The following is a 27,517-nucleotide window of genomic DNA, read 5'->3' on the forward strand; positions in this document are numbered from 1 at the left end:
CGTCTCATTGGCCGGCGTTCCTGGTTCTGATTGGGTGAATTCCCTAGTAAGAATTTGTCAAAATACAAACCCTCAAGTTCTTACTGTCTGCTTCAAACCATATCAGGTATGGGTCCCTGATACCCATATGGCGAGCCAAGAATATTTCCAGTTCACTGCTGAAACTAGTGTTGTGGACCTCTCTTTTTTAACTCTATGGGGAGTGAAACAGTGACTTCTGTTGGGTTTGAAGCCCCTAAAATATGCCCATTCATGCTAGGCTATCCACGCTTGCAAAACTGGCGAGTTTTCGGGCCTCCTAAAAAGACCATTCCTCCTACGTCAGAGCAAAGAGGAATAAAACCGTCACTCCAAGGCCTGTTAGCTCGTTAGTTATCTCCCGATGTGTATAGCACGCGTGCATTAATGTCTCCTCTGTGGCTCGCTGGAAGCCAATCGGTGACTCACACCAGTTTCAAATTCATAGAGCACTGAGCGGCGGGCTCGGGGGGGGGACGACGACGCCGATAGCACTGCCACTGCCGTCGGAGGCACATTATTAAAGTCTCGAGCAGATTGCCGCGCCAGATTTACACCGCCGAGAATACTTGGGCTTTAGGAGAGGACCATATCAATGCATCTTATCGGTGACATTCACGAATGAGAGCGTTTCTATGTCTGTCTGGGTTTTTGACGGTCACGTCTTGCTTCTGTCTCCACTAGGGCATGTACAGCTGCTGTCAGTTTGAGGACGAGACGGCGCCAGGAAGCGGTAAGAGTTCCTTGCCACAGTACCACACGGTGCCCACTGTGGCCCAACAGCACCTGGTGACCGCCACAGTCAACAACACCGCCGCCATCACGATGGTGCAGCAGCAGCAGCCGCCGCCTCCGCCCAAGCACGTCCCAAAGCAGCCACAGGGGCAGACGTACACCACCATGCTGCCAGGATCGCCGCCACCCGCGAGACATTCGGCCATGGCGCTCGGACCTTCTAACAGCCCCCTCTTTGAAGGCCCCATGCCCTGCTCCACCTTCCTGCCTCGCCATGACCGCAGACTGGCCGTGGTGGATCGCTGGAACCGGCCCAAGCCGGAGAAGGTCCTGAGTGGCAGCAGTGGTGCGAGCCTGGGTATCGGGGGTATCGCGGGAGGCATCACCGAACTCCAGGCCCAGCAACAATACCAGCAGAACCTGGGACAACATTGGAAACTGCAAGGAGCAGGTGACAACGGGCTTGATGAGTACAAGCGGTACTATGGTCCTATCGATCCAGAGGGGCTCGGCGCTAATTCGGACCAGCAGGTTGGGGGCAGCCAGCAGACTCCCAAAGCTAATCCCAGAGGTCCTAAAGCCACCGGAATGTTGAGGCCCCCTCCCAAAGACCCCGGACCCTTAATCAGTAAGCCACCACCCCCACTGCCCTCCTCGCCACGAAGGCCTCCCTTCTGGCGGCGCGGGAGTCTTGCTCAGGTGAGGAGAAAGAGCTCAGGGGGTCCTCTGTATGAGAACATCCTGCCTCTGGGGAGAAGAGGTGGTGGCAGGTACGGAGCAAGTGATCTCATGGGAAGGAGGGCCCGCCATCCTCCCGCACTTCCCCCTCTGCCGGTCCCCCTTTCTTCCCCTACGCATACCCCAACCACTCCCTCCTCTCCATGCCGCTTCTACTCCACCTGCTCCAGCATCTCATCATCTTCCTCTTCCTCCACGTCTTCCTCCTCATCTTCATCCTCCGTCTCTGTCTCCCGCTCCAATTCTCCGTCTTCTTGCTCCAGCGACAGCTCCTACAACTCCTCCTTAAGTTTCCGCTATCGCGCCGGGGACCGTGAATTTACTGCGGAGGATGATTATGACTCTGATCTGCTGACGGAAGAGTCCAGTCTTCTCCTGGACTCACGCCGGAAAATCCGCTCCCGGCGCATGTCGTCGCGCTCGCTGCCATGTAGCCCGCCGCCGCCCATCCCGCCGCGCAAGCCACGGCCGCTGAGAGACGACAGGCGAGAGCGGAGAAGTAGCCAGCTGGCACAGTTACAGGAGTGGTGGGCATCGTGGGGCGACAGAGAAAGGGGCACGTCTGCGACAACCATCCTTGGCGATGCGAGTGGGATAAGAGAAGACAAAAGGCAGCGCAAAGAGAGGGAACGCGAAAACAAGAGGCGGAAGGGAAGAAAGAAAAAGAAGCGGGAGGAAAGAGAGCGCGAGAGGGAGCGGAAGCGGCGCAAAGCCAAGAAGAAGAAGAAAGATGAAAAGGTGAGGAAGAAGGAGCGAAAGAAGTCAGAGCAGGAGGAAAGGGACCCTGAGAAGCGAGAGGAGGCCAAACCTGGAACGCCGGACTACCCATCATACCTTCACCTGCGGAGGGAATCCTTTACCAAAAAGAGCGAGAGCTCCATTCGGAGCTACGGGTGGAACTTCCCAGTTGAGGACGACAGGAAGGACAGAGAAGGAAAAGAGCGAGAGGATGGCGAGGACAGCCGAGGGAAAGAAAGGCAGCACAGACGCAGGAACAGCACACACTATCGGCCCTCCGGCACCAAGCCATCCACATCCGTCAAGTTTTGGGCGGGCAACCTCTCGTCCGACACCATCCCGTCGGCCTTCCTGCCCCTGTTGCCCGTTGCTTCAAAAAGGAGGAAGACCAAAAGCTCAGACAGGGACGTGGTTGGGATAGAAGGAGAGAGAAAACCACTGCTGGGTCGGAACGGGAGAGGGGAAATGTCCTCCAAGGAAGGTTTACCCTACCGCGAATGGGAATCGGACCTGGAAGAAGACGAGTCTGAGCAAGAGCGAAGGAAAGGCGATCACGCGAAGAGGCAAGGCAGGACCATCTCCGATGAAGACCGAGACCGGGATAAGGTTGTCGGAATATATTCGGATGACGAGGGCTCTTCGGGAGAGTTTGGGAAGTTTGAGAGGTACTGGGACGATCATGACAGCAGAGCAGTGGGTGGGATTGGAGGAGGGGGCTGGTTTTTTAGTACCTACCCCTCCAGGGACAAAGCAGGTAGCATCAACAGCAGAGATGACTTGTTCCTGGAACGAGGGGAGAGGTGGGGCACCGGAGAAAGCAGGTGGGGTTGGGGGTCAGGATCACACTGGCCACCGTCTCCGCTCACGCCACCTCCACCTCGACGCTACTGGTCAGTGGACAAGCTGAACATTCAGGATGAGAAGACAAGGCGCAGGTCCAAGGACAAAGTGAGAGGACGGGCGGCTTGTTCTTCCTGCCACTCCCCTCAACGCCATCCACATTCGCACACGTCCAAGTGGGCCCGCGTCACCTCGCGCAGCCAAGAAGAGCTTTACCGCCACTGCCAGAGTTTCGGCAGCACTCCGAAACCCACACGCGACATCTCGTCGTCCTCCAAGACGGATCGCTCTCAGAACCCCTCCAAATGTGGAAGTCAGTCAAACCTGAGCATCCAGCAACGAATCCAGAGATCGGAGAGAGTCAGACTTCCTTCCCCGCCGACCACCCTCGTTCCCAACATGCCGGCTCCCCTTCCCGCCCTTCCGGCTCCTCCGTCCTCAGTTCACCCCATCCGCGCTCCTCTGCTGACCTCCTCCTCCTCGGTGTCCTCGCCCTCCGTGGTATCGTCCACCCCGGGCGCCCCGCAGCCTTCTTCCGTGGCTTCGGCAAGTGCCAAACTGCAGTACCAGAGGCTCCGCTCTGTTCCTCCACCCCAGAGGTTTCCTCCATCTCCTCACGTGCCCCTCAAGGCCAAGGCCCTCTGCTCTCGGAGGGGCTCGGCCCATTTCTCCAGCGTGGAGAGTGAGGTCTGACGCCCGAGGCGATCTACATCACCATCCTCCTTCCGGCCAACGTGGCCATTCGGTTTCCACAAAGAGCCCTTTTTTCCCTGACGCTCAGCACAAAGCGACCACGCAGCCCAGCAAACCTGACGCGAGTCGTTTGGAGGAAAACGGGAGCCGATCGGCTTCTTTCCCACAGCAACGTTTAGCATCAGAAGTGGGGCGATCGGTCTTCGGGGCTGAAGGGCACTCCTTTGCTACGGCCGGTAAAGGGCTCTGAGTGACGGAGCGAGGGAATCGTTTGTATTCAATGTGCGTTCTGAGGGCTCAGGAACTTTGTCATATACAGTACCTGCTGCTCCCGCAAGCGTTGAGCAGTCCTTGACACTCTTGTTCTTTTCCCCCTTCGACGAATGGCTTACCCCCACTTTGCTTTCCCCACAAGAACTGTTTACATTCCCGCAAATCTGTGATGCCGGGAAGGGGCGCCTTCCTCCCGTATGATCAAAACCGTTCGCTTGGCGTGAGACGAGGCAATGGCGTCATCTCACGTTTTCAGTTTGTGTTGTCCTGCCGCAAGAACCTTCTCTAGCTTTCCTTCTCTCCGCGCTGTGCTTCTCGTATCTCTGTGCTTTTCTGTCTTTGTATTCTTGACAACAGGGTAAGTCAACTGTGACTGACATTCTGCTGGCTTAATGAAAAGCTGAGTGCCAAACTCCACATCCATTTTTACCCCGTTTAGCTGCCCACGACACCGTCTTACACGCACTAAAGGGCACACAAACGCTCACGCGCGAGGATAAATGTGGGTCTGGTTTTTTTTCTTTTTCCAGAGCAATACATCATGCCGTTTTTCAACGCGTTTGCGTTACTCTTGTGTTGTCGTCGTTGTCGTTATTGATGTCGATCTATATAATTCTAAATATTGAGAAATGTAATGAGTCTCATACGATGTAAGCACTGTGCTATATGGCCCGTGGTACGTTCCCGCAGGAGCGGCAGCACAAGCTGCATCCACTCCCTCCCTTGCCCCTTCCTTGAATTGAATGTAACCTACACAATTAACACGCCTGATGGGGATGTCGTGGCATCGATTTAGATGTACGCTAGCCTTAACGGGACACTTTTTTTTTCTTCACCCTTAATCCAAACCCTTGCCTGTAACCTTTATAGCCCATTACCCTAACCCTGTACCTTTAACTCTACCCTTTATCGCTAATCATGCTGACCCCCTCCATTCCAGTCCTCATCCTACTTTTAACCCTAACCCTACGTTACCCTAATCTAATCCCAAACACTTAACTCTCCTCCTCAACCCAGTCCCCACGTGGTCCCCTTTACCCTCATCTTAAAACCGAAGCCTATCCCACAGAGCCCAACCTATGAATGTAATTAGGACCCCCTTCACCCTCACCTCTAACACTAAGACTATCCCTGGAACCTAACCCCCAACCCTAAAGCATATCTTTGAACGCTACCACTGTGGAAGGTTTCCAAATGTGATCATATCCAAGGGTTTGCATCGCATGGAGCATGGCAACGGGGTGTCTTTTTTGCACGCTGGTGCTACACTTGTTAGACCAGGCCACAGGTTGTCGCAGGGAAACGTGCTAAGTAGTGAAATGCTGCTCCCGAAGGATTACACGCGTGACTTTGGAGTCTGTACGTGCAATTCACGCAGCAGGGCTGATTTGGATTGGTTAAGTGCCGTTCTGAGGAGAGACAGTGCCTATGTTGGATCCGAGCTAGCGGCAGCATTGGCTGGAATACGCGCGGCGGCGTGCGAGCGGCGCAGCAGCGCCTGCTCCTGTTGGCGCACTTTTCAAAAACCGTTCTCACCTTGAAGATGAGCAGTTTTTTTTTTAAACCTGCCAGCGAGCTGACACCAGCAGCCAAACTCCAGAAGCAAATGAGAAGAATTCACGCCGCTAGCTGCGAGCCTGCTGCCATCAACTTTTAGCATTGATGGACACGAGCGGAGTGCCAACGCGGTCATCTTTCGAGTCACCTTTTCAGCTTGCCTGAAACTGCATCTGAGCCATTATTTACTCCAACCAGAAGAGACTTTTAATTTAAAAAAAAAAAAAACATTTCAAAGTCAATCTGCCTTTTCGCTAATGAGCTAAATCTACTTCTATATACCTACATACATGTGACATTCGTGTTTGTCCCAGTGTGTCGCGTTAACAATCTTCATCTTTTCCCTCTTTTGGGTTCTCAAATGATTAATCCCATAGACCTCCGCCAAGGCTTAACAATCACACTGTGCGTCGTTTAAAAAAACTATTAAATCCTGTCCTAGTGTCCTCACGTAAGGCATTACATTGGTTGAGCACATCTGCCTCACAATTCTGAGGTACGGGTTGCAATTTGGGCTCCGGCCTCGCTGTGTGCAGATGGTTTTCCCTGCGCTTACTTGTTTTCTCTCTGAGTACTCCGGCAAAAAAAAAAAACATGAATTTGAGATTCACTGAAGATTTTAAAGTTTCTAAAGGCTTCATGGTGTGAATGTAGTTGGTCACCAGCCCGTTGGGGGGGCGGGGGTACCCCACCTCTTGGCCCAAGTCCAGCTCATCCGAGGCGCTCTAGAAAATGGATGAATGTTGCCCTCGCGTAGCGGATGCGTCCTACAAGTAAACACCACTTCCTTGGCGGAGGTATCCGGAAGAACCCAAATGGTAAAGTTAGCCCATTTTGTGTTGGGCGATGTCATTTATCTCCCATCCATCCATCTTGTCCCTTGGTGTGTTCTGCTTGTGCGGCTTTCAAAAGAGGAAGAATCCATGTGTGATATGTGTTGCTCTTAATTATCTGAGATCTATATTTAAATCGAATCTGCTCTAAGTTTGACTCTCTTTTCTGTCTTTTGTCCTCGTCTGGACCCTGCCCTCTTCCTGAGCCCCCCGCCCCGCGCTGGTCCCGTGCTCAAAGAGACCGCCACGTAACTGTGTTCTCACTCGCCTCCGTGAGCCAACACCGAGGGTCCGACCCAGTGACAGTGTGGCGGGGCGGCGGGGGGGTGCGCCAGTGTCTTATGACCATCTCACTGTAGCGGCGCTGGCGAGCGTTTGTCTACCGAGAGGGGCCTTCTTTCTCTTCGCTTCTTGGCCTATGCGTGACTTCACGGACTTGCTGCTTTCTAAGCACTCTCGTGTGTGTGTGTGTGTGTGTGTGTGTATGCGGGCGGGGGCGTGGCCTTTGACCTCTTGCGACCCCCGCTGCACCACGGGGGACCACGTGGGGGTCTCTGACACCATGTAGCAAGTAGGCTTCTTTGATGCTGTGTCTCCGTGACCAGGGTTGCAAAATTCCAGTCAATTTTATTTTTTTTTGCTCGCTCATATAACGTTTCATGGAGTGAATGGCAATGCTGACGATCAGTCTTCTACTGATGTCTTAAGAACAGAAAAAGCTAGAAACAAGATCTCCCCCCGTGGTTGGAGAAGAGTCAAAGCTTTGCTTTGGTAGCCTTGGTGTTTGTATCATCACGAAAGACAATATTTTGCGGGTCAAATGGCCGGCATCAAATGAGTTCAGAGCCATCCTACATTTCTGTAAATTCCTCATTTATTCACATTTATTCCTCTTTCCTCCAATGGAAAAAGTCCAATTTCAAGAATTCATGCCGGATTTTTGCAACCCTCATCTTGACAAACGACAAACACTGTTTCCTTCTTGACTTGACAAAGATGGAGCGGTGCTGGGGTTCCCACCGAGGCTTGGACTGGGCCAGCCAGGGCCGGTTTGACTCCAAACAATTGTGACTTAGAACATCTTTAAAAAGGAAGCCAAAAGTGTTGCGCACGTACTCCTAAAATTGGCGTGTGCCCTGGAATTACCGTTTCTAGCCTTGCGGGGGAAAACAGCCTGCAGCCAAACAAACTGTACAAGCCAATACTCGAGAGTTGTGCTACAGGCATTTGTTGTCACATACACACACTCACACACACACATATACATACACACACATGTGAGGGTGATGACAATACAGTCATGTGATGGAGCAGGACAGATCATTTGAATAAAGAACTACAAACTAAAATACGTCAAGGTACTGACTGGGTCTGTTCAAGTGTTGCTAATTACTGTATGTGTGCATGTTTTTGTGCATGCGTGTACAGAACCGAATGTCTGAATTGACACTGTGAGAGTGTACATGGCGTTTGAGTTTTGCGCATCCCTTCACGTGAGGATCAGTGGGGTCGCTCTTGTCTTGCTCTCTCGCTCTTTCTCTCGTTTCTTGATGTTGCTTCTGCAGGGTAACCTGGAGTATCATGCAGATATTTGTCTGTGACTGGTGGAGACGCCTCTGCTGCATTCCGTAAGAATGGGAAGGAAACAACGGATCCTGTGAAAGCTCACGTCAAAGGTGAGCAAAAGAACAAAGGCAATGAATAAGATGTCTCCTTTTGAATCATTTGCATTTCAGTTTTTCAGCATTCAAGGTACAGTTGTATGGAGGTTTTATGTGCAAGACGTTGAAATGTTTGTTTGTTTTTAATCTCAGTATTTGTTTAGGTGGTCATTGGTGGAGAATTCAATCATGATTCCGGGGCTACAATTTGATTATGAAACGATTATGGCTGCACCGTTAGTTTTTGTATATTGTTGTTTTTTGTTTGTTTTTTTTCACAACACTTGCCTTTGTTTCACTAAGTAAACGTTCATCACGCGCGATTTTTAAAAACAGCATAAAGAGAATTTTCTTGACTGTGCCACATCCAATATGGCTGCAGCATCGACGGGCCTTTTTTTTTGTTGGAGTGGGGGTGGGGGGGGGACTGAACGTCAAACTAGGCTGCAGGAGAGATTGTACTAGTGCATGGATAGTGTAAATGGCTTCCCGTAATTGTCCATTTTCCCACCAGGTCTGGAGTTGCCCAACATTAACTACAAGTTTAACGGCAAGAAGTAGTAGTAGTAGTAGTAGATTTTATTTATAAGCGCCTTTCAAGACACCCAAGGACACTTTACAATAACAAAAAACACAAAACAATACGGGTTGAGCAGCGGCAGCCAAAACGCGCCAGCGTTCACTCAACCCGAAAGTCAGAAAGCGATTTTCTAAGAAATGAAAGTTCTCATTTAAAAAAGACTTCATGCATAACTTAGCCTTTGATGCTTTTTTTTTCACTCACTATTGAGAGTACATGCGTGCTGAAAGAAATGATTGATTCATCAAGGCAGGCAATTCAATAGTCATCACATCAACAGGACCTTGAAAACAGGGCAGCACTATTGAAATAGTGTTAAGCACGTTAACCCTTACCTGCGGACTTGAGGACGTTAAAGACAGTCATTTGCGACTGCGCCTAGCCTTCAGAGCGACTGAAAGAAATTATGGAATACTTTCTTAGTCGATTGTACTCCTTGATCGCAACTGGTCTCTTGCGATCATTTCCTTGAAACCTGATTGTCTCCTGCTTTCTGTCTACCCAAACTGGCAACCTGTGAAAACTGCGACTCTCCAACTCCCGGGCAAGCCAGACTCACACAACATTTGTCCGCCAGTAACCGTACAGATACTTCGATGGCTCCAGAGTGGACTGGTCACCGCAACCCAACAAGGTCCGCACCACAGGTGGCAAAGGTCCTCCCACTTGGTACTTGAGTAAAAGTACAGATACTGGACTTTAAAAATAAAAAATAAAAAGACTTATGACATTCAGTATTACTGATTTAATGGAAATATAATTTTGGGTATTTTTAAGTAAGTAAGTTACAAATGTAGGAAAGTACCTCATTACAAAAATAAAAAATATCCTATTATTAACTTGGTCGTTTTTTCCGGCTAAAAACGCCTTACTATACATCGTCGTTTTTTTCGGCTAAAAACGCCTTACTATACATGGCCTTTTTTTTCCGGCTAAAAACGCCTTACTATACATGGTCGTTTTTTTTCGGCTAAAAACGCCTTAATATACATGGTCGTTTTTTTCGGCTAAAAACGCCTTAATATACATGGTCATTTTTTTCGGCTAAAAACGCCTTACTATATATACATGGTCGTTTTTTCGGCTAAAAACGCCTTACTATATATACATGGTCGTTTTTTCGGCTAAAAACGCCTTACTATACATGGTCATTCTTTTCGGCTAAAAACGCCTTAATATACATGGTCGTTTTTTCCGGCTAAAAACGCCTTAATATACATGGTCATTTTTTTCGGCTAAAAACGCCTTACTATATATACATGGTCGTTTTTTCGGCTAAAAACGCCTTACTATATATACATGGTCGTTTTTTCGGCTAAAAACGCCTTACTATACATGGTCATTCTTTTCGGCTAAAAACGCCTTACTATATATACATGGTCGTTTTTTTCGGCTAAAAACGCCTTACTATACATGGTCGTTTTTTTCGGCTAAAAACGCCTTACGATACATGGTCGTTTTTCGGGGCTAAAAAGGCCTTACTATACATGGTCGTTTTTTTCGGCTAAAAACGCAAATGTCCTGTTGTGACTTAGATGGCTGACGACATTTCAGTCACAAAAGTGCCAAACTTTGGCACCCAATGACAAAAACCCTTCCACTTGAATTGGTAGAAATGTCCTGTTGTGATTGAGATGGTCAGATGACATATCCCCTTTCTCCAACAGGAACTGGTGGAGAAGATCGAAGCCAAGAACGCTGCACAAGAGCAAGAAATGACAACACAGAGAGAATTAAGAGTATCATGACTTTTTATGTGTTGTGTTGATTATTATCATATGCAATTGAATAAGTAGACCATTTCAGAATTTGAAATTTGGGACTCTCAATGCATAATGGGACTCATACTTTTCTGATCAGCGAGTCCCTGGGACTCGCTGCCGGTAAACTGTAAAATTATCACTGCAGAGATTACCGCTTTTTCTGCACTCAGTGATTGACTTCTATGCAAAGTCATTTCTCAACTTGTCTTCCGTGCCATGTCATGCCTGTTGAGTGTTGATTTACTTCATATTAAGAAACTGCTGCACTAAAACATTAATTCATAAATGTACAGTATATCATATGCTTTTTTTGTTTTTCTCAGTATAAATAACACGTACCCTGACTGTTCTACTCTTTGAATAAAAACACTTCGTTCAAGCGTTAGGGAGTGGAAGGGGTTTGATGGAGGGGTGTTGCAAATCATGAAGACCTGCCAAGAGGTATGATAGCATTGTTTTATACATGTCCTCGGCGAGGCCTCAGCTTCAAAATCAGTCCTTGGTCCTTGGCCTTGGCTTTGGAAAATTTCTCAAGTTCTTGGCTTTGGCCTTGCCTCGGAAAATTTTCCAAGTCCTTGGCCTTGGCCTCGGAGTCAAGTCCTTGGCCTTGGCCTTGGCCTTGGCCTTGGCCTCGGGTTGACGGTCCTTGGACACAACACGCTGATCGAAAAGACAAGTTAGCCGTCGCCGACACCACGCAGACTAACTTCAAAATAAAGGTTTTGTAAGGCAATCGCATTGTCGTTCGTGTATTACAGTATTGGGTAAGCTTTTATTTTGAAGTTGGCCTATGCATTGATGGCATGTTACGTACTTGACATGTTTAAATGGCACAGATCGAAACAATACACCAGAGGCAGAAAAATGAAACTCATTTTTTGGGGGGGGGGGGGGCCTGAATTGTTGAACGAGTCGTATGAGTCTTACAAAGAGAAATAGTACATGAGAGTGTACGGTTGGCTCACCTGAGATTGATTGGACAAGCAATGTCATGTGATCATCTGCAGCCAATGATGGCTAAGTGTGTCATAACTAATTAACACTAACGTTGAGTCGTGTGTCCTACCCTCCATGGCAAAGGCTCCTTGAACCCCTGGGGGTCGATCGAAACCCAGGTTAAGAACCACTGATTTATACATTAACCTGGCACTATCTCGATCCTTCTCACCTCATCACCATCTGTTGTATGCTACTAGAATCAGAATCAGAATCAGAATCATCTTTATTGGCCAAGTATGTAGAACACACAAGGAATTTGTCTCCGGTATAACACGCTGCATTAGTATCATCGTAGACAACAAAATCATTGAACCATTTTAGAGTAACCAGTAGCAGTATTTGTAGTACAAGAAGAACTATTGCCACTATCCAAATTGGTCACTCTAAAACGTGTAGTACTGTACAGTATTACTGTATTGGGGGTGAGGCTTATTTTAAAACACCACACCGAGCGGTTGTCACATTGTCCATTAATCATCGGCAAAACAATGTCACAAGGCAGCCGTCTCGTGCTTGAAAAGAGGATGTGTCATGCATTTAGATTTCCAGTTGAATATCGAATAAACTGGTAGCACTTTCACCTTCCAAATAATTTGTGAGACATTTATTTTTAAGCGTAATAGAAAATGAATTTGAAATGATGGTGTTTTTTGGGGGGCCCAGGGTCATCCATGACTCCTTTTTTTGTTATTGGCAGGCGAGGCCCACCACTTTTATTTTGGATTGTAATGACTCTTAACTCATTCACTCCCAAAGACGTTTTTAAACGTCTTTTCAGACTTGGCTGGTACTGAATGAGTTAAGAGTTGGGGTCAACACTGAATATGAAGGTTATCAGTAATGATGGGAAAACGAAGCTTCATGAAGCACCTGTGATACTTTTTGACACCTTTAGATAGTGCTCTTGGTTTAAATATAAAGGTTAGTGCAATGGAAATGTATTAAAATTCCACTGCATCTTTAAACCAAGAGTGCCCTCTAGAGGAGTCAAAAACGTACACAAGTGCTTCACGAAGCTTCATTGTCCACCACGAGTTATCGGTTCAGGTTACCTTGACTCGCAGCTCCTTGAGAGGAGGCGGCAGGAGCAGCCCTCTGATCTGCGTTATGATTGGTCCGTCCACTCCGGGGACGATGATGGTCTCGCCTTCCCGAAGACAGGAAGTTGATCAGGATCACGTCAATGGCGGTGCCCATGCCAGGCAAGGCTTTGACCTGACACACAAATCCTCGGGTGTCCGTCCGTCTTCGCGGTCGTTTCAGTTGCGTCCGATCGACTCGTTTACCTCCGTGACTTGAGCCCTGAGCTCATCGCAGCTCGCGACCCGGCGGGCCAACATGGTCTGAGTGAGCTGGACCAGAAGCGCGATGAGATTTCCGATCCCGTCGCCGCTGCGAGCCGACATGGGAACCAACGACACGAAGGTCCTGGGGTCCTTGTTCTCGTAGAAGAGGGCGGCGTTGAGACTCTGCGGGTCAGAGCGGCGGATTAAGACAACGCACCGGTGAAGCCCGGCCTCCGTTTCGGGAGGCGAACGGGCAAAGACTCTGCTCGCAAAAGTCCGTCCGAGGTTCGCATTTGGAAACGGAATCGAGAGCGCCGCCGCTCAACTGCTGAGCAAACTCCACGATGATGGCCTTTGCCCTCTAATCAAATTCGCCTTTGGTGTTTTTCTTCTGCTTCTTCAGTGTCGCCGAGGCGTCCGTCTCGGGGCTCCTTTTCCACTCATACAAACGGTCAATCTGCAAAGCAGGATCGCTGTGAGCCACTCTCACCAAGACACCGCCGCGCCTGGCGGGAAGTCACCTTGTTCAGCGTCACGATGAAGGGACACTTCTTCTCCTTCGGCAGGTTAATGGACTCGATAGTCTGAGGCTCCAAACTGTGCATGATGTCCACCACCAGGATGGCGATGTCGCATAGGGAGCTGCCTCGGTTCCTCAAGTCACTGATCAAGTACAAGACAAGCGTTAGGCACATCGGACCGGTCGGTCCACACAATATCGTTCTTGCCTCTTGTTTGGCAATCCGCACAAGAGCTCCAATCGCTTCTTCATCACTTTGGACAAACACTCACCTGAACGACTGGTGTCCCGGTGTGTCGATGATCAACATGCCAGGAATCTTCATGCCTTCTCTGTCAAACTGCATGTGCACAAACAACGTTGTGTCTTCATGTGAGCCTGCCTTGCCTGGTTGTCTGTGCGTGTGTGTGTGTGTGTGTGTGTGTGTGTGTGTGTGTGTGTGTGTGTGTGTGTCAGTACGTACACGGGCTTCCTACCATGTAGATGACCATGCTGTCATCTGGTGGACAAGGCTGGCAATTGCAACTTTGCCATCCATGTCCTTGCGATGAGCGGCCGGCAACATGTTCTCCTTGGGATGTGTTTCACCAGACGAAACATACAGTAATGACATCAGTCAAGAGAATTTTGAGAGTTGAAAAGTTTTTGTCACACCTTGGCCTCCCTGATAGACTTACGGCCGCACAGGTAAGAGACATGAAATTATGGGATAAATAATATATGCCGGCCGCTCAGAATGATCTGTCTTGGGAGTGTTGCGACACCACAATGGCTTTTTGCTTCGTCTTTTGATGTTGAGCTTTAAATACACACAGCTGCAGTAGATGGTGCACAGAAGTGTATTTTAACATGCAGGGAAAGGTGAGCAGCTTCATTGGACATGAGATGAACATCACCCGACAGCTCCCTGAGTGGAGCAATGACTGTGTGTGTGTGTGTTTCCGCGCGCGCTTAGGTCTAAGCCTGGCGTTGGGCCTTGTACTGTACATCTCCAGCATCAACGATGAAGTCATGAATCGACCGGGCGAAGCCGAGCACTTCTTCCACTATCGCTACGGATGGTCGTTCGCGCTCGCTGTCTCCTCCTTCCTGCTCAAAGAGGTGTTGCATGCGCGCACACACACACACACTGATGAATGCAGATTCACCCACCCACTCAATCACACTCACCTTGTCATCCTGTCTCATCAATATTCATCCCTTGAATTGTCTGCCGTTTTCTTCCCTTCCTTTCCACAGTTCTCCCCTCTGTCATTCATCCTTTCTTCTTTTGCTCCCTCCTTTCCTTCCCCATCTCTCCTTTCCTTCATCTTTCTCCTTCCTTCTCTCTCCTTAATCTTCTTTTCACGCCTCCTCTGCCAGTTTTTCCCGAAGCTGCACAAAAATGGGATTCACATACACACGCACTTGTGCTTGTTGCCATGGTGATGTGTGATGATCAGACATGGATGCAGCTACAAATGAGGGATAGGCAAGTTGATGAATTAGCATTCCACCAGGTTAAAAAAAAAAGGGTGGCTTCTGATTCAGCACGGAGGCCCGTGGTTAGCTACATTTGCCTCACAGTTCTGAGGTTTGTGGTTCGAATCCCAGATGAATAAACTTGAATCTTTATTTGGGTGTGGAAATTGTCCTTTGGGGTGATTGTGAGTGTCTGTGTGTCCTGGCAACTAACTACTCATTTGTTTGGCAACCGGTCAACCAATGTTTTGCCGCTTGAATGGATAACATTGCTTTTTTTCCAAAGTCAAAATCAAAGTGAATCACGTGAACAACAGGTCTTGCGTAATATACTTCTCTGGAACAAGCGCCCCTGCTCTCTTTCTGCTTCGAGAGACAGCTCGAGCTTCTCGTCTGTTGTCTGGAACAGAGTCAGGAAAGGTTTCGGGACAGTTTGATTTTCTATTTTTAATTCTGAAAATAATATGGAATGGAGGACGGGTCACAAATGGGGAAAAATAGCTCACATTTTTGTTATTCGTGTGTGTATCTATACACACAACCTTATCTATCTCTTAACAAAATATACGCACGTAAATATTTGGAGCATTTCAGAATTGGAGGACATTTTACATTTTAAAACCCGGCCAGGCACGTCACAGGGAGAGCACGAAGTCTCCCACGCAGGAAGGCCCGAAATCGAACCCTACACCCTCTGCAACGGTGAGGTCGACGTGCAGCCAACCAGTCGTGCTGACCTTTTGATCGACATCAATATCACAATGATTCTTCACGGAAGACGCGTCCCACAAAATGCACGCAACCCCGTTATCAGAACCTTTTTAGCGTCGTAGAACACGATGGAGGGATGCGGCGAATCACGTGACGCGCGAGGCTCGGCGTCATCGGTTTTCTAAAAGGAGGGATGGTGCAAAGGTAGGTCCTCTTTTCTATTTGTCGCATTTTGATCAAAAAGTTAGCCATGAATGAATGTCTCACTCTGCCTCACGCAATCCTGTGATGCAAATGATCGAAAGAAGACCATTTTGAAAAGAAGAAAAATCTGAAAAGATGAAGTTGATTTTTTTCCAGAATTTTGAAGCGAATTGTGCTCCAACTCTCGAATGATCTCATAATTTCCTCGCCACCCAGAACGGCATCTCCTTCAAGCTCGGCCTGGGAGCTTCGTTATATGGCGACGTGATGGCGTTAAGAGCTCGATGAGTTCACTAAATGCCCACTGAAGGCCCAAGTGCAAAACTCAGCTCCACTGATGTGCATACATTAGGCGTGTGAATGTAGGCGTTATATTTCGATACTTACGTTGATGTGGGGGGGGGGGGGGGGGGGGGAATCCAGCCAGCCAGCTGTTTAATCCCTGGCGAAGTGCACACATGACGGGCGCGCACTCTCCACAGTAGACTTTGGAATCCACAGTTGCCATGGTGATGGTAGAGCGACCGACCACTCACTCACATGGTTTCTTTCTCTCTCTCTCGCTCGCTCAAATCGCCGTCGCCTTTCCATCCGGGAAGGGAAGGCAGCTCCTCATCTTCATCCTCCTCCTCCTCATCACCTTTGTTTCACGCCTTCTCATTTCTCCTTCACTTTCATTTCCTTCCTTCCCGCTTTTCTTTTCTCCGCCAAGCGCATCCGGTGAGGAGGAGCGAGTGGAAAGCAGAAGACGGCGGAGGAGAGCCGACGCCGGCACGCAGGAGATTGAGGGGAGCTGAACAAGAGAAGCACACCCAACGGCCGAGGCAAGGCCAGCAAACAACTTACAGCATGGAGGCAAAAGGCACCAACCTGCCCTCAGGTAACACACACACACACACACAAGCACTGACAGACACTTTCTCACAATGACGCACGCAACCGCTGGCAGACACCTACAATGACACACACACAAACACATTGATACACACACTGGAAAGTACTCATCCAATGTGAGCCACACAAACGATTAAACCCACGTATACGCCGACCCTCACACATGCGGCGCGCATTCACCGAAACACACATCCAGCGACGTACACGAGCATAGACGCAAAACGCCGGGAAGCACCCATGCTGACACAAGCACACGCAGAAAGCCGCAAATACACGCGTAGAAACACCCACACAAGCTCACACACATTGAAACACTGACAAATGATCACAGGCAGTGTGCTCGCGCACCATAACACACGCACACCATACCTTACACACACATGTGACGACGGTGATGATGATGATGATGATGATGATGATGATAACGATGGCGCAGAGCCAAGCTTCCTGGCACGCCCGGCCCTGGCGTGGTGCGAGCGAGGCATCCAGGTGCTGCTGACCAGCATGGGCGCCTTCGCCGCTTTCGCCCTGATGACGGTGGCCATCGGCACCGACTACTGGCTGTACGCGCGGGCCTTCATCTGCAACAGCACCGCCAACTCCTCTTCGGCACAGGACGACAGCGCCAAAGACAAGAAGGACCCCGGGGCCCTCACGCACTCCGGACTCTGGAGGATCTGCTGCCTCGAGGGTACACGCTTCCTTGAGAGCGTTTGTCAGCGGGCGGGCACGTCCTGACTTGTTGCTTGTGTGTCCGTGGGTGTGCACGTCGAGGTTTTCGTCAAAGTAATGACGTCGCACAGAATGAAAAGTTGGTCAATTGTGCGATTTGTGCCCATTCAAACAACAATGTAGCATGAGCGGAACGTTCTACTTTTCCCATCTCAAAAGACACGGCTTGGTGTTTTGTGTATTTGCGCTAGCGTGCGTACTTGCGTGCGTACTGCACGATACAACAAATCTCAGAGCGAGTCGGTATCCGGTTGTAGACAAGTGCACGTTTCCATTGAGTCATCATCAGTAGTAGCGAGATGAAACGAAAGCAGGACAGATGGATTTTTTTTTTTTTTTTTAATGGCAACATACCTGTCAACTTTTCGGAGCGCCAACCTGTATAAACTACCAAAAAAATCCTTATAAAGAGCAAAAAATCCTTATAACATACCAAAGCATTTTATATGTCAAAATAACGGCAACCCCCCCCCCCCTCACGAAATTTTCAATGATATTGATTGTAGATCTCCATAATACAATGTCTGGTTAATGCAGGGGTGGGCAAACTTTTTGGCTCGGGGGCCGCATTGACTTTTAAAATTTGACAGAAGGGCCAGGTCAGCACGAGTTATGGTACATTTAAAAAAAAAACTGCATTTGTTGACAGTCCATATCAAACATCAAAAGGAACAAAAGCATGAAAGTACTGTATTAATATACTTTTTCAAATGACAACAGTGTTGTTGATAACCTATTTTAGCCTGTGCATTGCTAAGATGGGTTGTGATCAGACCAGTAGAAGTAGAGCGATACATACCTGTAGGTCCTAGATGGTCGAAAAGATCCCCCCACCCCTCCCCGTGTTCTGCAATTTCAAGTCAATGCGCCACCTGGCGGTGAAATGCCTGTCATTACAAGTCCAATTGAAATGAATGCAATAATTCACATCGAACCTTAATTGTGGACCAACCTTCGGAGGGCCGGATTAAAAAGACCAACGGGCCAGATTCGGCCCGCGGGCCGTAGTTTGCTCACCTCTGGGTTAATGCCTAATCATCATTCTACTTAGTGGCATTACTGTGTTCAGAGTTGTATTCCTGCGTTACTTTTTTCACCAACTCCAAATGCTGACCCATCGGCTCGAAGTTACAGCATCCATTCATATTTACTTTGGAAATGAAAGCATTCAAGTAGACTAGCACCATTCTGGGCAAAAGCAAACGTAACTACCTGTTAGGAGGGGAAAAACGGAAATTGTCAGAATCCGTATGATTTGTGCGATACGGCCATATAGTAAGATTCACCACAAAATCCGTATGAACTATGGCTAAATCGTATGAGTTGACAGGTATGTGGCAAGGACATAGCTGGAAGCTAGGTGGCTAAGCTAACTGCTAGCAGTCACCTACAGTTAGTCACTTCCGCTTTACTTTTTTTTTTTCTTCGCTCGCTATCTTGGGTCTATAGGATCGCGTTCAACTCACTCGCACTGCGTCATCGGGTGGTTTAACAATTCCAAGGGAGACAAAGATCGATGTTTCTTTCGGACTCCGAAGAGAATTATGCACTGCAGCACCTAGACAGACGAAACGTCTAAAAGACCGTTCAGACTGATGGAGTGCGTCGTCAACCCGGAAAAACACAATGTCAGGGATCTCCGGTGAAAAATCAGCATTGGGTAGCGTGTATGGGACGATTCGTCCACGCACAGTAACTTTATGCTAGCATCGTGATTTTCAATCAGCTAGCCAGTCGTCAAAGTGCTTCGAAAACGCCCTCATCTAAAGCAAATTGATGAACGAATGTAAGCGGCTGCGTGTGCATGCAGTGCGTGTGAAGACCGCCAAGATGGCCGCCATAGGAAAGAAAAAAAAGACATCCCAGAATGCATTGCTCTGAGCTGCGCACAAACGACCCATCCGAAATACATACGACGTAAAGGTCATGTTCCGATCATTTGATCACGACTGGGTAAGACGAACAGTGAATTTCATTTGAAAAAGGCCGTTCATCATTTTCGGGCTTTGAATTACCGTATTGGCCCGAATATAAGACGGCCCTGATTATATGACGACCCCCTCTTTTTCAAGACTCAAGTTTGAAAAAAAGACTTTTTGAACACCAAATAATTTTTTATACAGAAAATAATGACAGTACATCTGAAACAAATGATTATAACAATATATTTGAGAGAAAGAGCACATTATTTTGCCTCATTCAAATCTTAATATTTGAACATTTAAATATGTAAACTAAAGTGTAATCACATTCGTAAATGAATGGCTTCTGGTTTTTGAAATGTAAATTACATCATAACTTCTCCTCAGCTGCCGGTTAACCTGGCCGATCTTGGACCCACTTTTCTCCAGATTGTCGCTACGTTTCTCCATTTTCTGTTATCTCTTTTATTATTTTCTTCTCTTTCCTTTCTTACCGCTATTTTTTGTTTTTCTTCTTCGTGCTACCGCAATTTTTATATTCGGCCTGGGGAGTCAAGTTTAGCATTCGCTTCAATGATATCTGGCACCATCGAGCGTCGTGAATGGGTATAATGTCTAGACCCCGAATATAAGACGACCCCACTTTTTCAGTCTTATTTCAATGCAAAAAACACTGTCTTATATTCGAGCCAATACGGTAATTAGTGGCATTCAAAAGGTGGGAAATATTTCAAAGAGGAACATGGTCTTAAAGTCATCCGTGTCACTTTTAAATGTCAAATTGTGGTTTTTGTCCCAAATGGCATGATCATGATTTGCAACCTGCTTTCTGCAGATGCTAAACAAACACACGTTAGCCTCTTTAGCGTTTCTTTGTTGGGGTTCTTTGACAAGTGCCACAAAGGCTTTGTTTAAAGCCACCGATGATGTTGCGATACACCTGAGGGAACTGTGAGCTCAAGTGGCAGCCATTTTGGCAGACAGCAACATGGACGCCTGGTCTTGTGCAAGGGTCACAACCACAGTTTGTCTTCTTTACGATGATTGCGAGACATACCGGGCCACGTGTTTCATGAGGATGGTTCAGATCAGCAACGCGCTTTCGATGAAACCCAAACTCTCCAGACAGCAAGCCGCATCTCATGAAAATGCCATTTGGGCCGCAACAACTGCCGGTAATTTAAACGAGCGGGCAATCCGTGACGGCTCTGATGAAACGAATGAGCGAGATACAACCTTGACGGCTCCGCCTGAGCTTCTCTCCTTGCTCGCCGTCCCCGTCAGGTCTGAAGCGAGGGGTGTGCTCGCAGATCAACCATTTCCCGGATGACGCCGACTACGACCAAGATGCCGCCGAATACCTGCTGCGTGAGTGACACATCGGGCAGCGCGCACGCACGCACTCACAAGGAGAGGAGGCTGTGGAACGGACACAAGGGGCTGGTGGGCGGACATCAATGCACAAATGTCAGAGTCGGGCAAAGAAGCTGTGGGCTTCCGCTTGTGTATTTGTGTGTCAAGTACGCAGTGCTGAGTCAGAGTGTGTCTGTGTGTGTGTGTGTGTGTACACACACAAAAAAAGCAGCTAATGGATTCTTTTCAGCCGCGCTGGGAAGACGATGTTCTCGTGCTCGCTGTGTCATCCATAAAGACACCATTTTGTTCATGACTGCTCCCAGTTGGGCACACGCCGTCATATTTTTGAGACACGATGTCACTTTGGACATATGAAAGAATCTGAAGAAATGCATTTTGATCACAAACGTGAGGAAGTTGTAGCACATTTACATCACAATCTGTGTCATGGCACCTACAGTAACCACCATTTGTGCAGGTGTGGTGCGTGCGTCCAGCATCTTCCCCATCCTGAGCGCCGTGCTGCTGCTGCTGGGCGCCGTGTGCGTGGCCTCCAGCGGCTTGGACAAAAGCAAAAGAAACGTCATCCTGGGAGGTGGAATTCTCTTTGTGGCCGCAGGTCAGGACATGGCGACACCCGTGTTTTCGACACGCTTGCACACCGACCACATTACGATCCGATCATGCAGTTGAGTACCCCACTGCCTCCCCTCGACGCATCTACTGACCGACCGAGACACATTGGGACCGGGACACAGTTGTCATCTTTTGCCGTGTCACCATAGACCAGGGGTTGGCGTTTGCGGTCAGAAGCGGTTTTCGCCTTGGAAGTCATTTTTGCCTTGGAGTCTCTTCCTGATTTTGGAGTCGTGAGCCGCTTACCTGAGACAACTGAGGCCTGCGGTTCTTTCCGTGCCGTCCCGGGTTCCTCGGTGACCTATTGATCACTTTGATCGGCTGGCCACTCCTGCTAAGGCGGACTGTGTTTTAGTGGGGGCAGCGGGGAGGGTCTCTCCCAATTTATACAGTGAAACTCCTCTACAACGAAATCATGTTTGCAGCAAAAAAAAATTCACAACAGGGGGTTTTTCACTGTAGCAAATTTGATATCAGATGTAAACACACAAACACACATAGACAGTGCAGTCCCTCTTGGCCAATCGGAGGCCAAGATGATGCTCAGTAAGCCAGTGGCAGAGCAGCTATGAGTATGTTGCATTCAGGAAACTCAGAGCTGTGTAAACCAATGTGGTGGTTGCTGTTGCCGTTTCCGAACGAAGCAGTAGAGGTCGCTGTTGGATTAGACTTTGTTGTAGTAAATCTTTCGCGAGGCCAGAGCAGAGAAAATGATTTCGTATAACGCAACAGGGGTTTTTTTTTCGTTGTATGGGTGCAGGAAAGTGGGAATGGTGTTAATGCATGAAGATTTTTTCACATTAGGGGGTATTTTCGCCCGTGTAGATTTCGTTCTAGAGGAGTTTCAATGTACTGTGATGTGACTTTTCGTCAAGTACAACGTCACAAATTATAGCTTCGGTTTTGCTTATGTTTAAAGACCAAGGAGGTTCAACACAGGCCAACCACATGGCGAAGATTGCCAAGATCATTGGCGAAGATCATTTTAAGCTTTTTCAACTTACCCAAAGTCTGGAGCAGAACGCCAACATCTGTGACTTGGAGGTTTGCAAAGCCATCCAGGTACAGATAATCATCAATGTCTGCACTCTGGGACCTGGAAGTGACACAGACACAATTGACGGTCAAGAGGTTCTGGGGCGGAAGCCGACACGAGTAACGTGAGCTGCTATTCATTCTATAACTCGGCCAACCCGATGGGAAGGGATGTCGAAAAGCTCCAGTTTGGATTCTTCAGACACAAGCAAAACCGTCTCGCCATCTTGATCCTGACAGAATCCAGAATTGTCAGGATGACTGCACCTCAAGCAAAGTCACTTCAAGCGTTTTTCTCAGTTTGTGGAGAACGGTTCTCAACGTGCTTGACCAGATTCTGAAAGCTTTCGGGAGGCCTTGGCGTGTCTTTCCATACTAGTTCCTTCATAAATCAAGCCAACAATTTATGTTAACGTGAATAATCTTTGTGTGACGTTGACATTTGTTTGACGATCGTGAACAGTCAAGTGGCAATCTGACACGATTGCCGTTTTCGCCGGCAGGCCTGAGCAACATCATCGGCGTGATCGTTTACATCTCGGCAGCACTCAGCGACATCTCGCCCAAGAAGGACGAAGACAAGAAGTGGCACTACTCGTACGGGTGGTCCTTCTACTTCGGCGGCCTGTCCTTCATCTTGGCCGAAATGGTGGGCGTCCTCGCCGTCAACATCTACATCGAGAAGAGCAAAGAGCTGCGGTGCCGCTCTCGCGCCGACCTCTTCAAGAGCACCACGCACGCCATGCTACGCCTGCCCAGCTACCGCTTCCGCCGGCGCTCGCACTCCAGCTTGCGCTCCACCGAACCGTCCCACTCGCAGGAGACCTCGCCCGTCGGGGCCAAAACCTTCAGCCTGCCGCCGTCCGCACCTCCCTTCTCCGTGGCCACCCTCCCCAACCCCCACCACGACAGCGGTGACATCTCCATGTACACCCTGTCCAGGGACACCAAGCTGGGCAGCCTGGGCGGCGGCACGGCGCCGCTCTATGGCACCATGGATCGCGCCATGCTCTACCAGCTGCACAACTACTTCCCCAAGGATGGCGGCGGCGGCGGAGGGGCCGCGCCCGTCAGTAGCGGCACGCTCCCGTCGCGCTCCAAGTCCAACGTGGCGGCCGCCGGCCAGAACGCCGCCCCGCTGAACAGAGTTGCCTCCGCTGCGGGATCCGCCGCCTCCGCCTCTGCCGCCACTGCGCAGCCGCCCATGTCCGGTGCTACCATGGAGCGGGACAGGGGCCTTGCGGGGACGCTGGACCGACTGACGGCCAAACGGGACCGTGACAGCAATTCGGATACGCTCAACAGGAAGACCACGCCCGTCTGAAAGCTGAATGGCGGGGGCAGGAAGAAAGCGGCGTTACGGTCCAAACGTGATTGGGGACTGAGACTGACTACGAATCCAAGATTGACCTGTCCTGACTTTTGGGAAACACTGCAGCCATAAGGACTTAGACATACAAAGAATGGACAAACACACACACACACACAAACACACATAGGCACATTTATGAAACTGCACACACACACACACACACACACAGAGGCACATTCATGAAACTACACACATACACACACACAAACACATTCATGAAACTACACACACACGCACACACATAGGCACATTTATGAAACTACACACACACACACGCATAGGCACATTCATGAAACTACACACACACACGCACACACATAGGCACATTTATGAAACTACACACACACAAACACACACACACACACGCATAGGCACATTCATGAAATTACACACACACACACACACAGAAAAAGGCATCCAAACACACAATCACGAACATGTTTTCACACTGCACATTATCACACAAAAAATGCGCAAATACACACACTAAGACACGTTCTCACACATACAAAGAGTGACACACGCAAACATTGCCAAGTGCAGATGCACACACTCATTCACGCTAATACAGGCCTCACACACACACACGCACACACACGTTCTGTGAGCACAAGACAACTGCCAGCAAACTCAGACGAGAAGGCCAAGCGGACTTTGGCCGCGTGTTGTCGTTTTTGAAAGCTGTGAAAATTGAGAGCGCTTCTATTCGCGCACACTCCTGCTCTCTTTCTCTCAGGAACCCGACGCCGTCCTTCAGAACACAACGTGATGAGGCACATTGCAGGACCGACAGCCAAAAAGTCTCACGTTGATGATTGTCACACTTGAATGCTAAATTATCGGAGGCCATCGATCGAAGATAGTTGAGGGGTTTTCTTTTTTATTTATTTTTTTTCCCTTGTTGTTTTCCCCATCTTTCAAGTGTGAACTTCAACATCCGAGCCTCAAACAAGACGAAACGAAACGGCTTAGACCCAAGTGCTGAATGTCAAGCACGGCATGACAGTTTTCTCCTGGGCCGTGTAGAAGAACATTGACGATAATTATCGTATTTATGGGATGCTTCAAACCTTTGGCGCACTTGAGCACCTGAGTTTTGAATACACACGCCTTGTTATTTAAAGACCGTTGTACTTTGTGGTTTCGGTGGTGTCACGTGAACAACTCGGTTGAGTTTTTGTTTTTTTTGGGTGGGGGGAGTTGTAGTTTAATCATCAAAGCTTCCCTGCGGCTTTGTTTTTCCTCTATCAACATGTCAAGGCTGGTATAAGAACAGTAATAATAATAATGTGAAAATGTACTTTTTAATGTTCTGACTAGTATTAGTGTAAGGCCATATCGTTTATTACCTGGTGATTTCTGTATAGATATATCGACAGTATTCTTCATGTGTCAGTGCTGAGAAGGGGAGCTTGCACAAAAATGAGCTACTTGCCAGATTACGAATCGACCGGTTTCATTTTACAAAGAAATTTTATGGGACGGGGGGGGGGGATCAATTTTCTCAAGCACTTTGGCTGAAAGGATGAAGGCAAGCAATACAACTCAGACATATATTTAAAGGTACGTATATACATCTCGAAAAAGTATACACTTGATATTCAATAAAGTTGTTTAGGAAAAGTGTGTGGTCTTGCAGAGTCTTGCTATGAAGAAATGCAGGGAAGTCGCCAAGCTAAGCTAATGTGCGGTAAAAAGGAAGGTCAATTACTCACATCCATCGTTCGTCTTGCACTCGTCCGGTGGGGGGTGGTTAACTTAAGCAGGGAAGACCAGACTTGCCGCTTGTCCCTCCCCGGCCACTTGGTCCAACTGGGAGAAAGTCTCTCCGCTTTGATTTTGAATCAAGCATTTGGATCCACACAACAAAAATGGAACATGCTTTCTTCTGACACACATTTATGATCATCTTAGACAAAAACAAAAAGGCGGAAAGGAAAACCATTTACCGGGAAATGACGACATGCATCCAATATACAGAAAAGTAGGTTTCAATTTTTTTTTTTTTTATCCCCAAGACTTCTTACAAGAGCACACACTCGACATTAAGAGTCTTGTTTTCCTCGACAGCATTGTTAGTCACACGTTATCAAATGAGGCTTCTGCTTGTGGCGAGGCTCGTTTAACAACTTGCAAAAAAAAAACAGCCGACTGTTCAATTTGATGAATTGCAAAGTGAGCGAATTGACAACGGAAGCGAGGCAGGATTGTTTGTGTGGTTTAAGACTTTGTGTTGGATGTGCGGAGGCAGCCGGAGACATACACGCAGGCGTCGTCTTACGGGTCGACTCGCTGCCTGCGATACAGAATCGACTTGCTCGCCATGTTGGATGTGGCAAATGTGCCCTGGAAACAAATACAAGTCAACTGACAACTATGAATGAAAAAGGTCGCCCGGGGAGAAGATTTTAGTTTCAGGATACACTACTCATCTCAAAAGAAGTTCCAAGTTCCTAAAGAATGATCTTGTCCCATGTCAAGGCTCTACTGCAGTCCTGAGAGAAGGTTCTCTTGCCAAGACAGGGTTCACATCATTTGGACAAGTTTTTCATGCCAAGAGAAAGTTGTAGCCAACAACAAGGCAACATATGGATTTGGTTTCAGAAGCATTTTTCACAGCTCATGTTCATTTTAAATTTTTTTGCGGTTCTGATTCCCACAAAGAGTGCAGCAACGCTATCTTTACTTCGGACCAATTTCATTGAGCGAGCAGCCGGCGATATTACGCGTCCAAGTCAGCAACTCGTGCTGTTCTAAGTCTTCCCCTGTGAGAGGTCATCTGACTGAATGTCAAACCATTGTGACATCACCAAGCAGCAAAGCAACAAGGCATCATCACCCCGCTTTGCCACATCCAATATGGTGTCACATACAATTTGCCGCTCAGAGTATGTATATATATATATTTTTTTCTTTTTTTTACACGCACGGCCTTCATTCCACATTCGTGATATCCATCTTTAGGTCCTTGTACTAGTACAAACTTTGTCCTCACTGGTACTGTTCATTCGTACAACCACTGTGTTATACTAGTGCTGGTTTTCTCCACTACTAGTGTCACTTTTGCTGACGAATATGCAATCAGACCTGACCAGTAAACAAATGTGCTGCATAAATAATAAGACCGAGTCTTAGTCATCATACAGTCATTGGTGGTGGTGGTGGGGGACTACATTTCTGCACACTTTGCCCAAACTACTGGTACAACTAGATGTTACATACTGAGGCAAAACTGTGAATTCGTACATGTCTGCTTGCTAGCGAGATAAAATTTATATACCGTATTGGCCCGAATATAGGACGGTCCTGATTATAAGACGACGCCCTCTTTTTCAAGACTCAAGTTTGAAAAAAGACTTTTTGAACACCAAATTAATTTTTATACAGAAAATAATTACAGTACATCTGAAACAAATGATTAGAACAATATATTTGAGAGACAAAGCATGTTATTTTGCCTCATTCAAATCAAAAGTGCAATCACATTCGTAAATGAATGGCTTCTGGTTTTTGAAATGTAAATTACATCAGATCTTCTCCTCAGCTGCCCGTTAACCTGGCCGATCTTTGACCCACTTTTCTCCAGATTGTCGCTACGTTTCTTCATTTTCCATTTCATGAGCACGCAATTTTCTCTTATCGCTTCTATTACTTTCTTTTCTTTCTTACTGCTATTTTTTATTTTTCATCTTCGTGCTACCACTAGTTTTATTTTTATTCTTCATGGCAGGGGTTCACTTTGGCCTGGGGAGTCAAGTTCAGCATTCGCTTCAATGATATCTGGCGCCATCTAGCGTCGTGAATGGGTATAATGTTTAGACCCTGAATGTAAGACGACCCCCACTTTTTCAGTCTTATTTCAATGCAAAAAACACTGTCTCATATTCGGGCCAATACAGTGTGTGTGTATATATATATATATATATATATATATATACATATATACAGTATATGCTCGTT

The 27,517-nt window shown here is 47.9% G+C and overlaps 3 protein-coding genes across 6 annotated transcripts in view; 2 read left to right on the forward strand and 1 right to left on the reverse strand.

Annotated features, from left to right (window-relative positions):
* Positions 1-10,773, forward strand: part of grin2da (glutamate receptor, ionotropic, N-methyl D-aspartate 2D, a) — a 63,760-nt gene extending 52,987 nt beyond the window's left edge. Inside the window, exons 19-21 of the mRNA XM_086137315.1 lie at positions 703-8,101; positions 9,220-9,300; positions 10,334-10,773. Of these exons, the coding sequence (XP_085993441.1) occupies positions 703-3,762 (3,060 nt within the window). The 3' untranslated portion in view covers positions 3,763-8,101; positions 9,220-9,300; positions 10,334-10,773. The remainder of the gene's footprint in view (positions 1-702; positions 8,102-9,219; positions 9,301-10,333) is intronic.
* LOC147191165 (eukaryotic translation initiation factor 5B-like) lies at positions 7,278-16,003 on the reverse strand. Of its 4 annotated transcripts, none has more exons than XM_086137319.1 (7): positions 14,405-15,996; positions 13,711-13,805; positions 13,507-13,574; positions 13,236-13,377; positions 12,715-12,897; positions 12,481-12,643; positions 7,278-10,364 (listed from the first exon to the last, which is right to left on the reverse strand). In XM_086137319.1, the coding sequence occupies exons 2-7, from the start codon at positions 13,723-13,725 to the stop codon at positions 10,198-10,200; spliced, it is 738 nt and encodes a 245-aa protein (XP_085993445.1). In that variant the 5' UTR covers positions 13,726-13,805; positions 14,405-15,996; the 3' UTR covers positions 7,278-10,197. The 4 variants fall into 4 exon arrangements, 3 of the variants coding, with proteins under 3 accessions (XP_085993445.1, XP_085993446.1, XP_085993443.1); XM_086137320.1 differs by having other exon boundaries at positions 13,698-13,805; XM_086137317.1 differs by lacking the exon at positions 13,711-13,805 and having other exon boundaries at positions 8,645-10,364; positions 14,405-15,997.
* A 39-nt stretch (positions 16,004-16,042) lies between these two features.
* LOC147191166 (voltage-dependent calcium channel gamma-4 subunit-like) lies at positions 16,043-25,183 on the forward strand. Its single transcript, XM_086137316.1, has 5 exons — positions 16,043-16,490; positions 16,941-17,195; positions 20,443-20,526; positions 20,993-21,133; positions 22,689-25,183. Exons 1-5 carry the CDS (start codon positions 16,151-16,153, stop codon positions 23,507-23,509), a joined length of 1,641 nt encoding a protein of 546 aa, XP_085993442.1. The 5' UTR covers positions 16,043-16,150; the 3' UTR covers positions 23,510-25,183.
* Positions 25,184-27,517: the final 2,334 nt, after the last annotated feature.

Source organism: Hippocampus guttulatus, chromosome 18, assembly GCF_054856545.1.
Source record: "Hippocampus guttulatus isolate MCC_2025c chromosome 18, RoL_Hgut_1.0, whole genome shotgun sequence".
Lineage (NCBI taxonomy): Eukaryota > Metazoa > Chordata > Actinopteri > Syngnathiformes > Syngnathidae > Hippocampus > Hippocampus guttulatus.

What these genes read in the sequence shown, in the direction of transcription:
- LOC147191166 (XM_086137316.1), top strand. Translation starts at nt 16,151, where the DNA reads ATGGTTTCTTTCTCTCTCTCTCGCTCGCTCAAATCGCCGTCGCCTTTC. An exon ending in GAGGATCTGCTGCCTCGAGG is followed by an intron (nt 17,196 to 20,442) that starts GTACACGCTTCC and finishes CGTCCCCGTCAG; the next exon opens with GTCTGAAGCGAGGGGTGTGC. An exon ending in TGCCGCCGAATACCTGCTGC is followed by an intron (nt 20,527 to 20,992) that starts GTGAGTGACACA and finishes CCATTTGTGCAG; the next exon opens with GTGTGGTGCGTGCGTCCAGC.
- LOC147191165 (XM_086137317.1), bottom strand. An exon ending in TCATCGTGACGCTGAACAAG is followed by an intron (nt 12,898 to 13,235) that starts GTGACTTCCCGC and finishes TCTGACCCGCAG; the next exon opens with AGTCTCAACGCCGCCCTCTT. An exon ending in TCAGGGCTCAAGTCACGGAG is followed by an intron (nt 12,644 to 12,714) that starts GTAAACGAGTCG and finishes TTTGTGTGTCAG; the next exon opens with GTCAAAGCCTTGCCTGGCAT.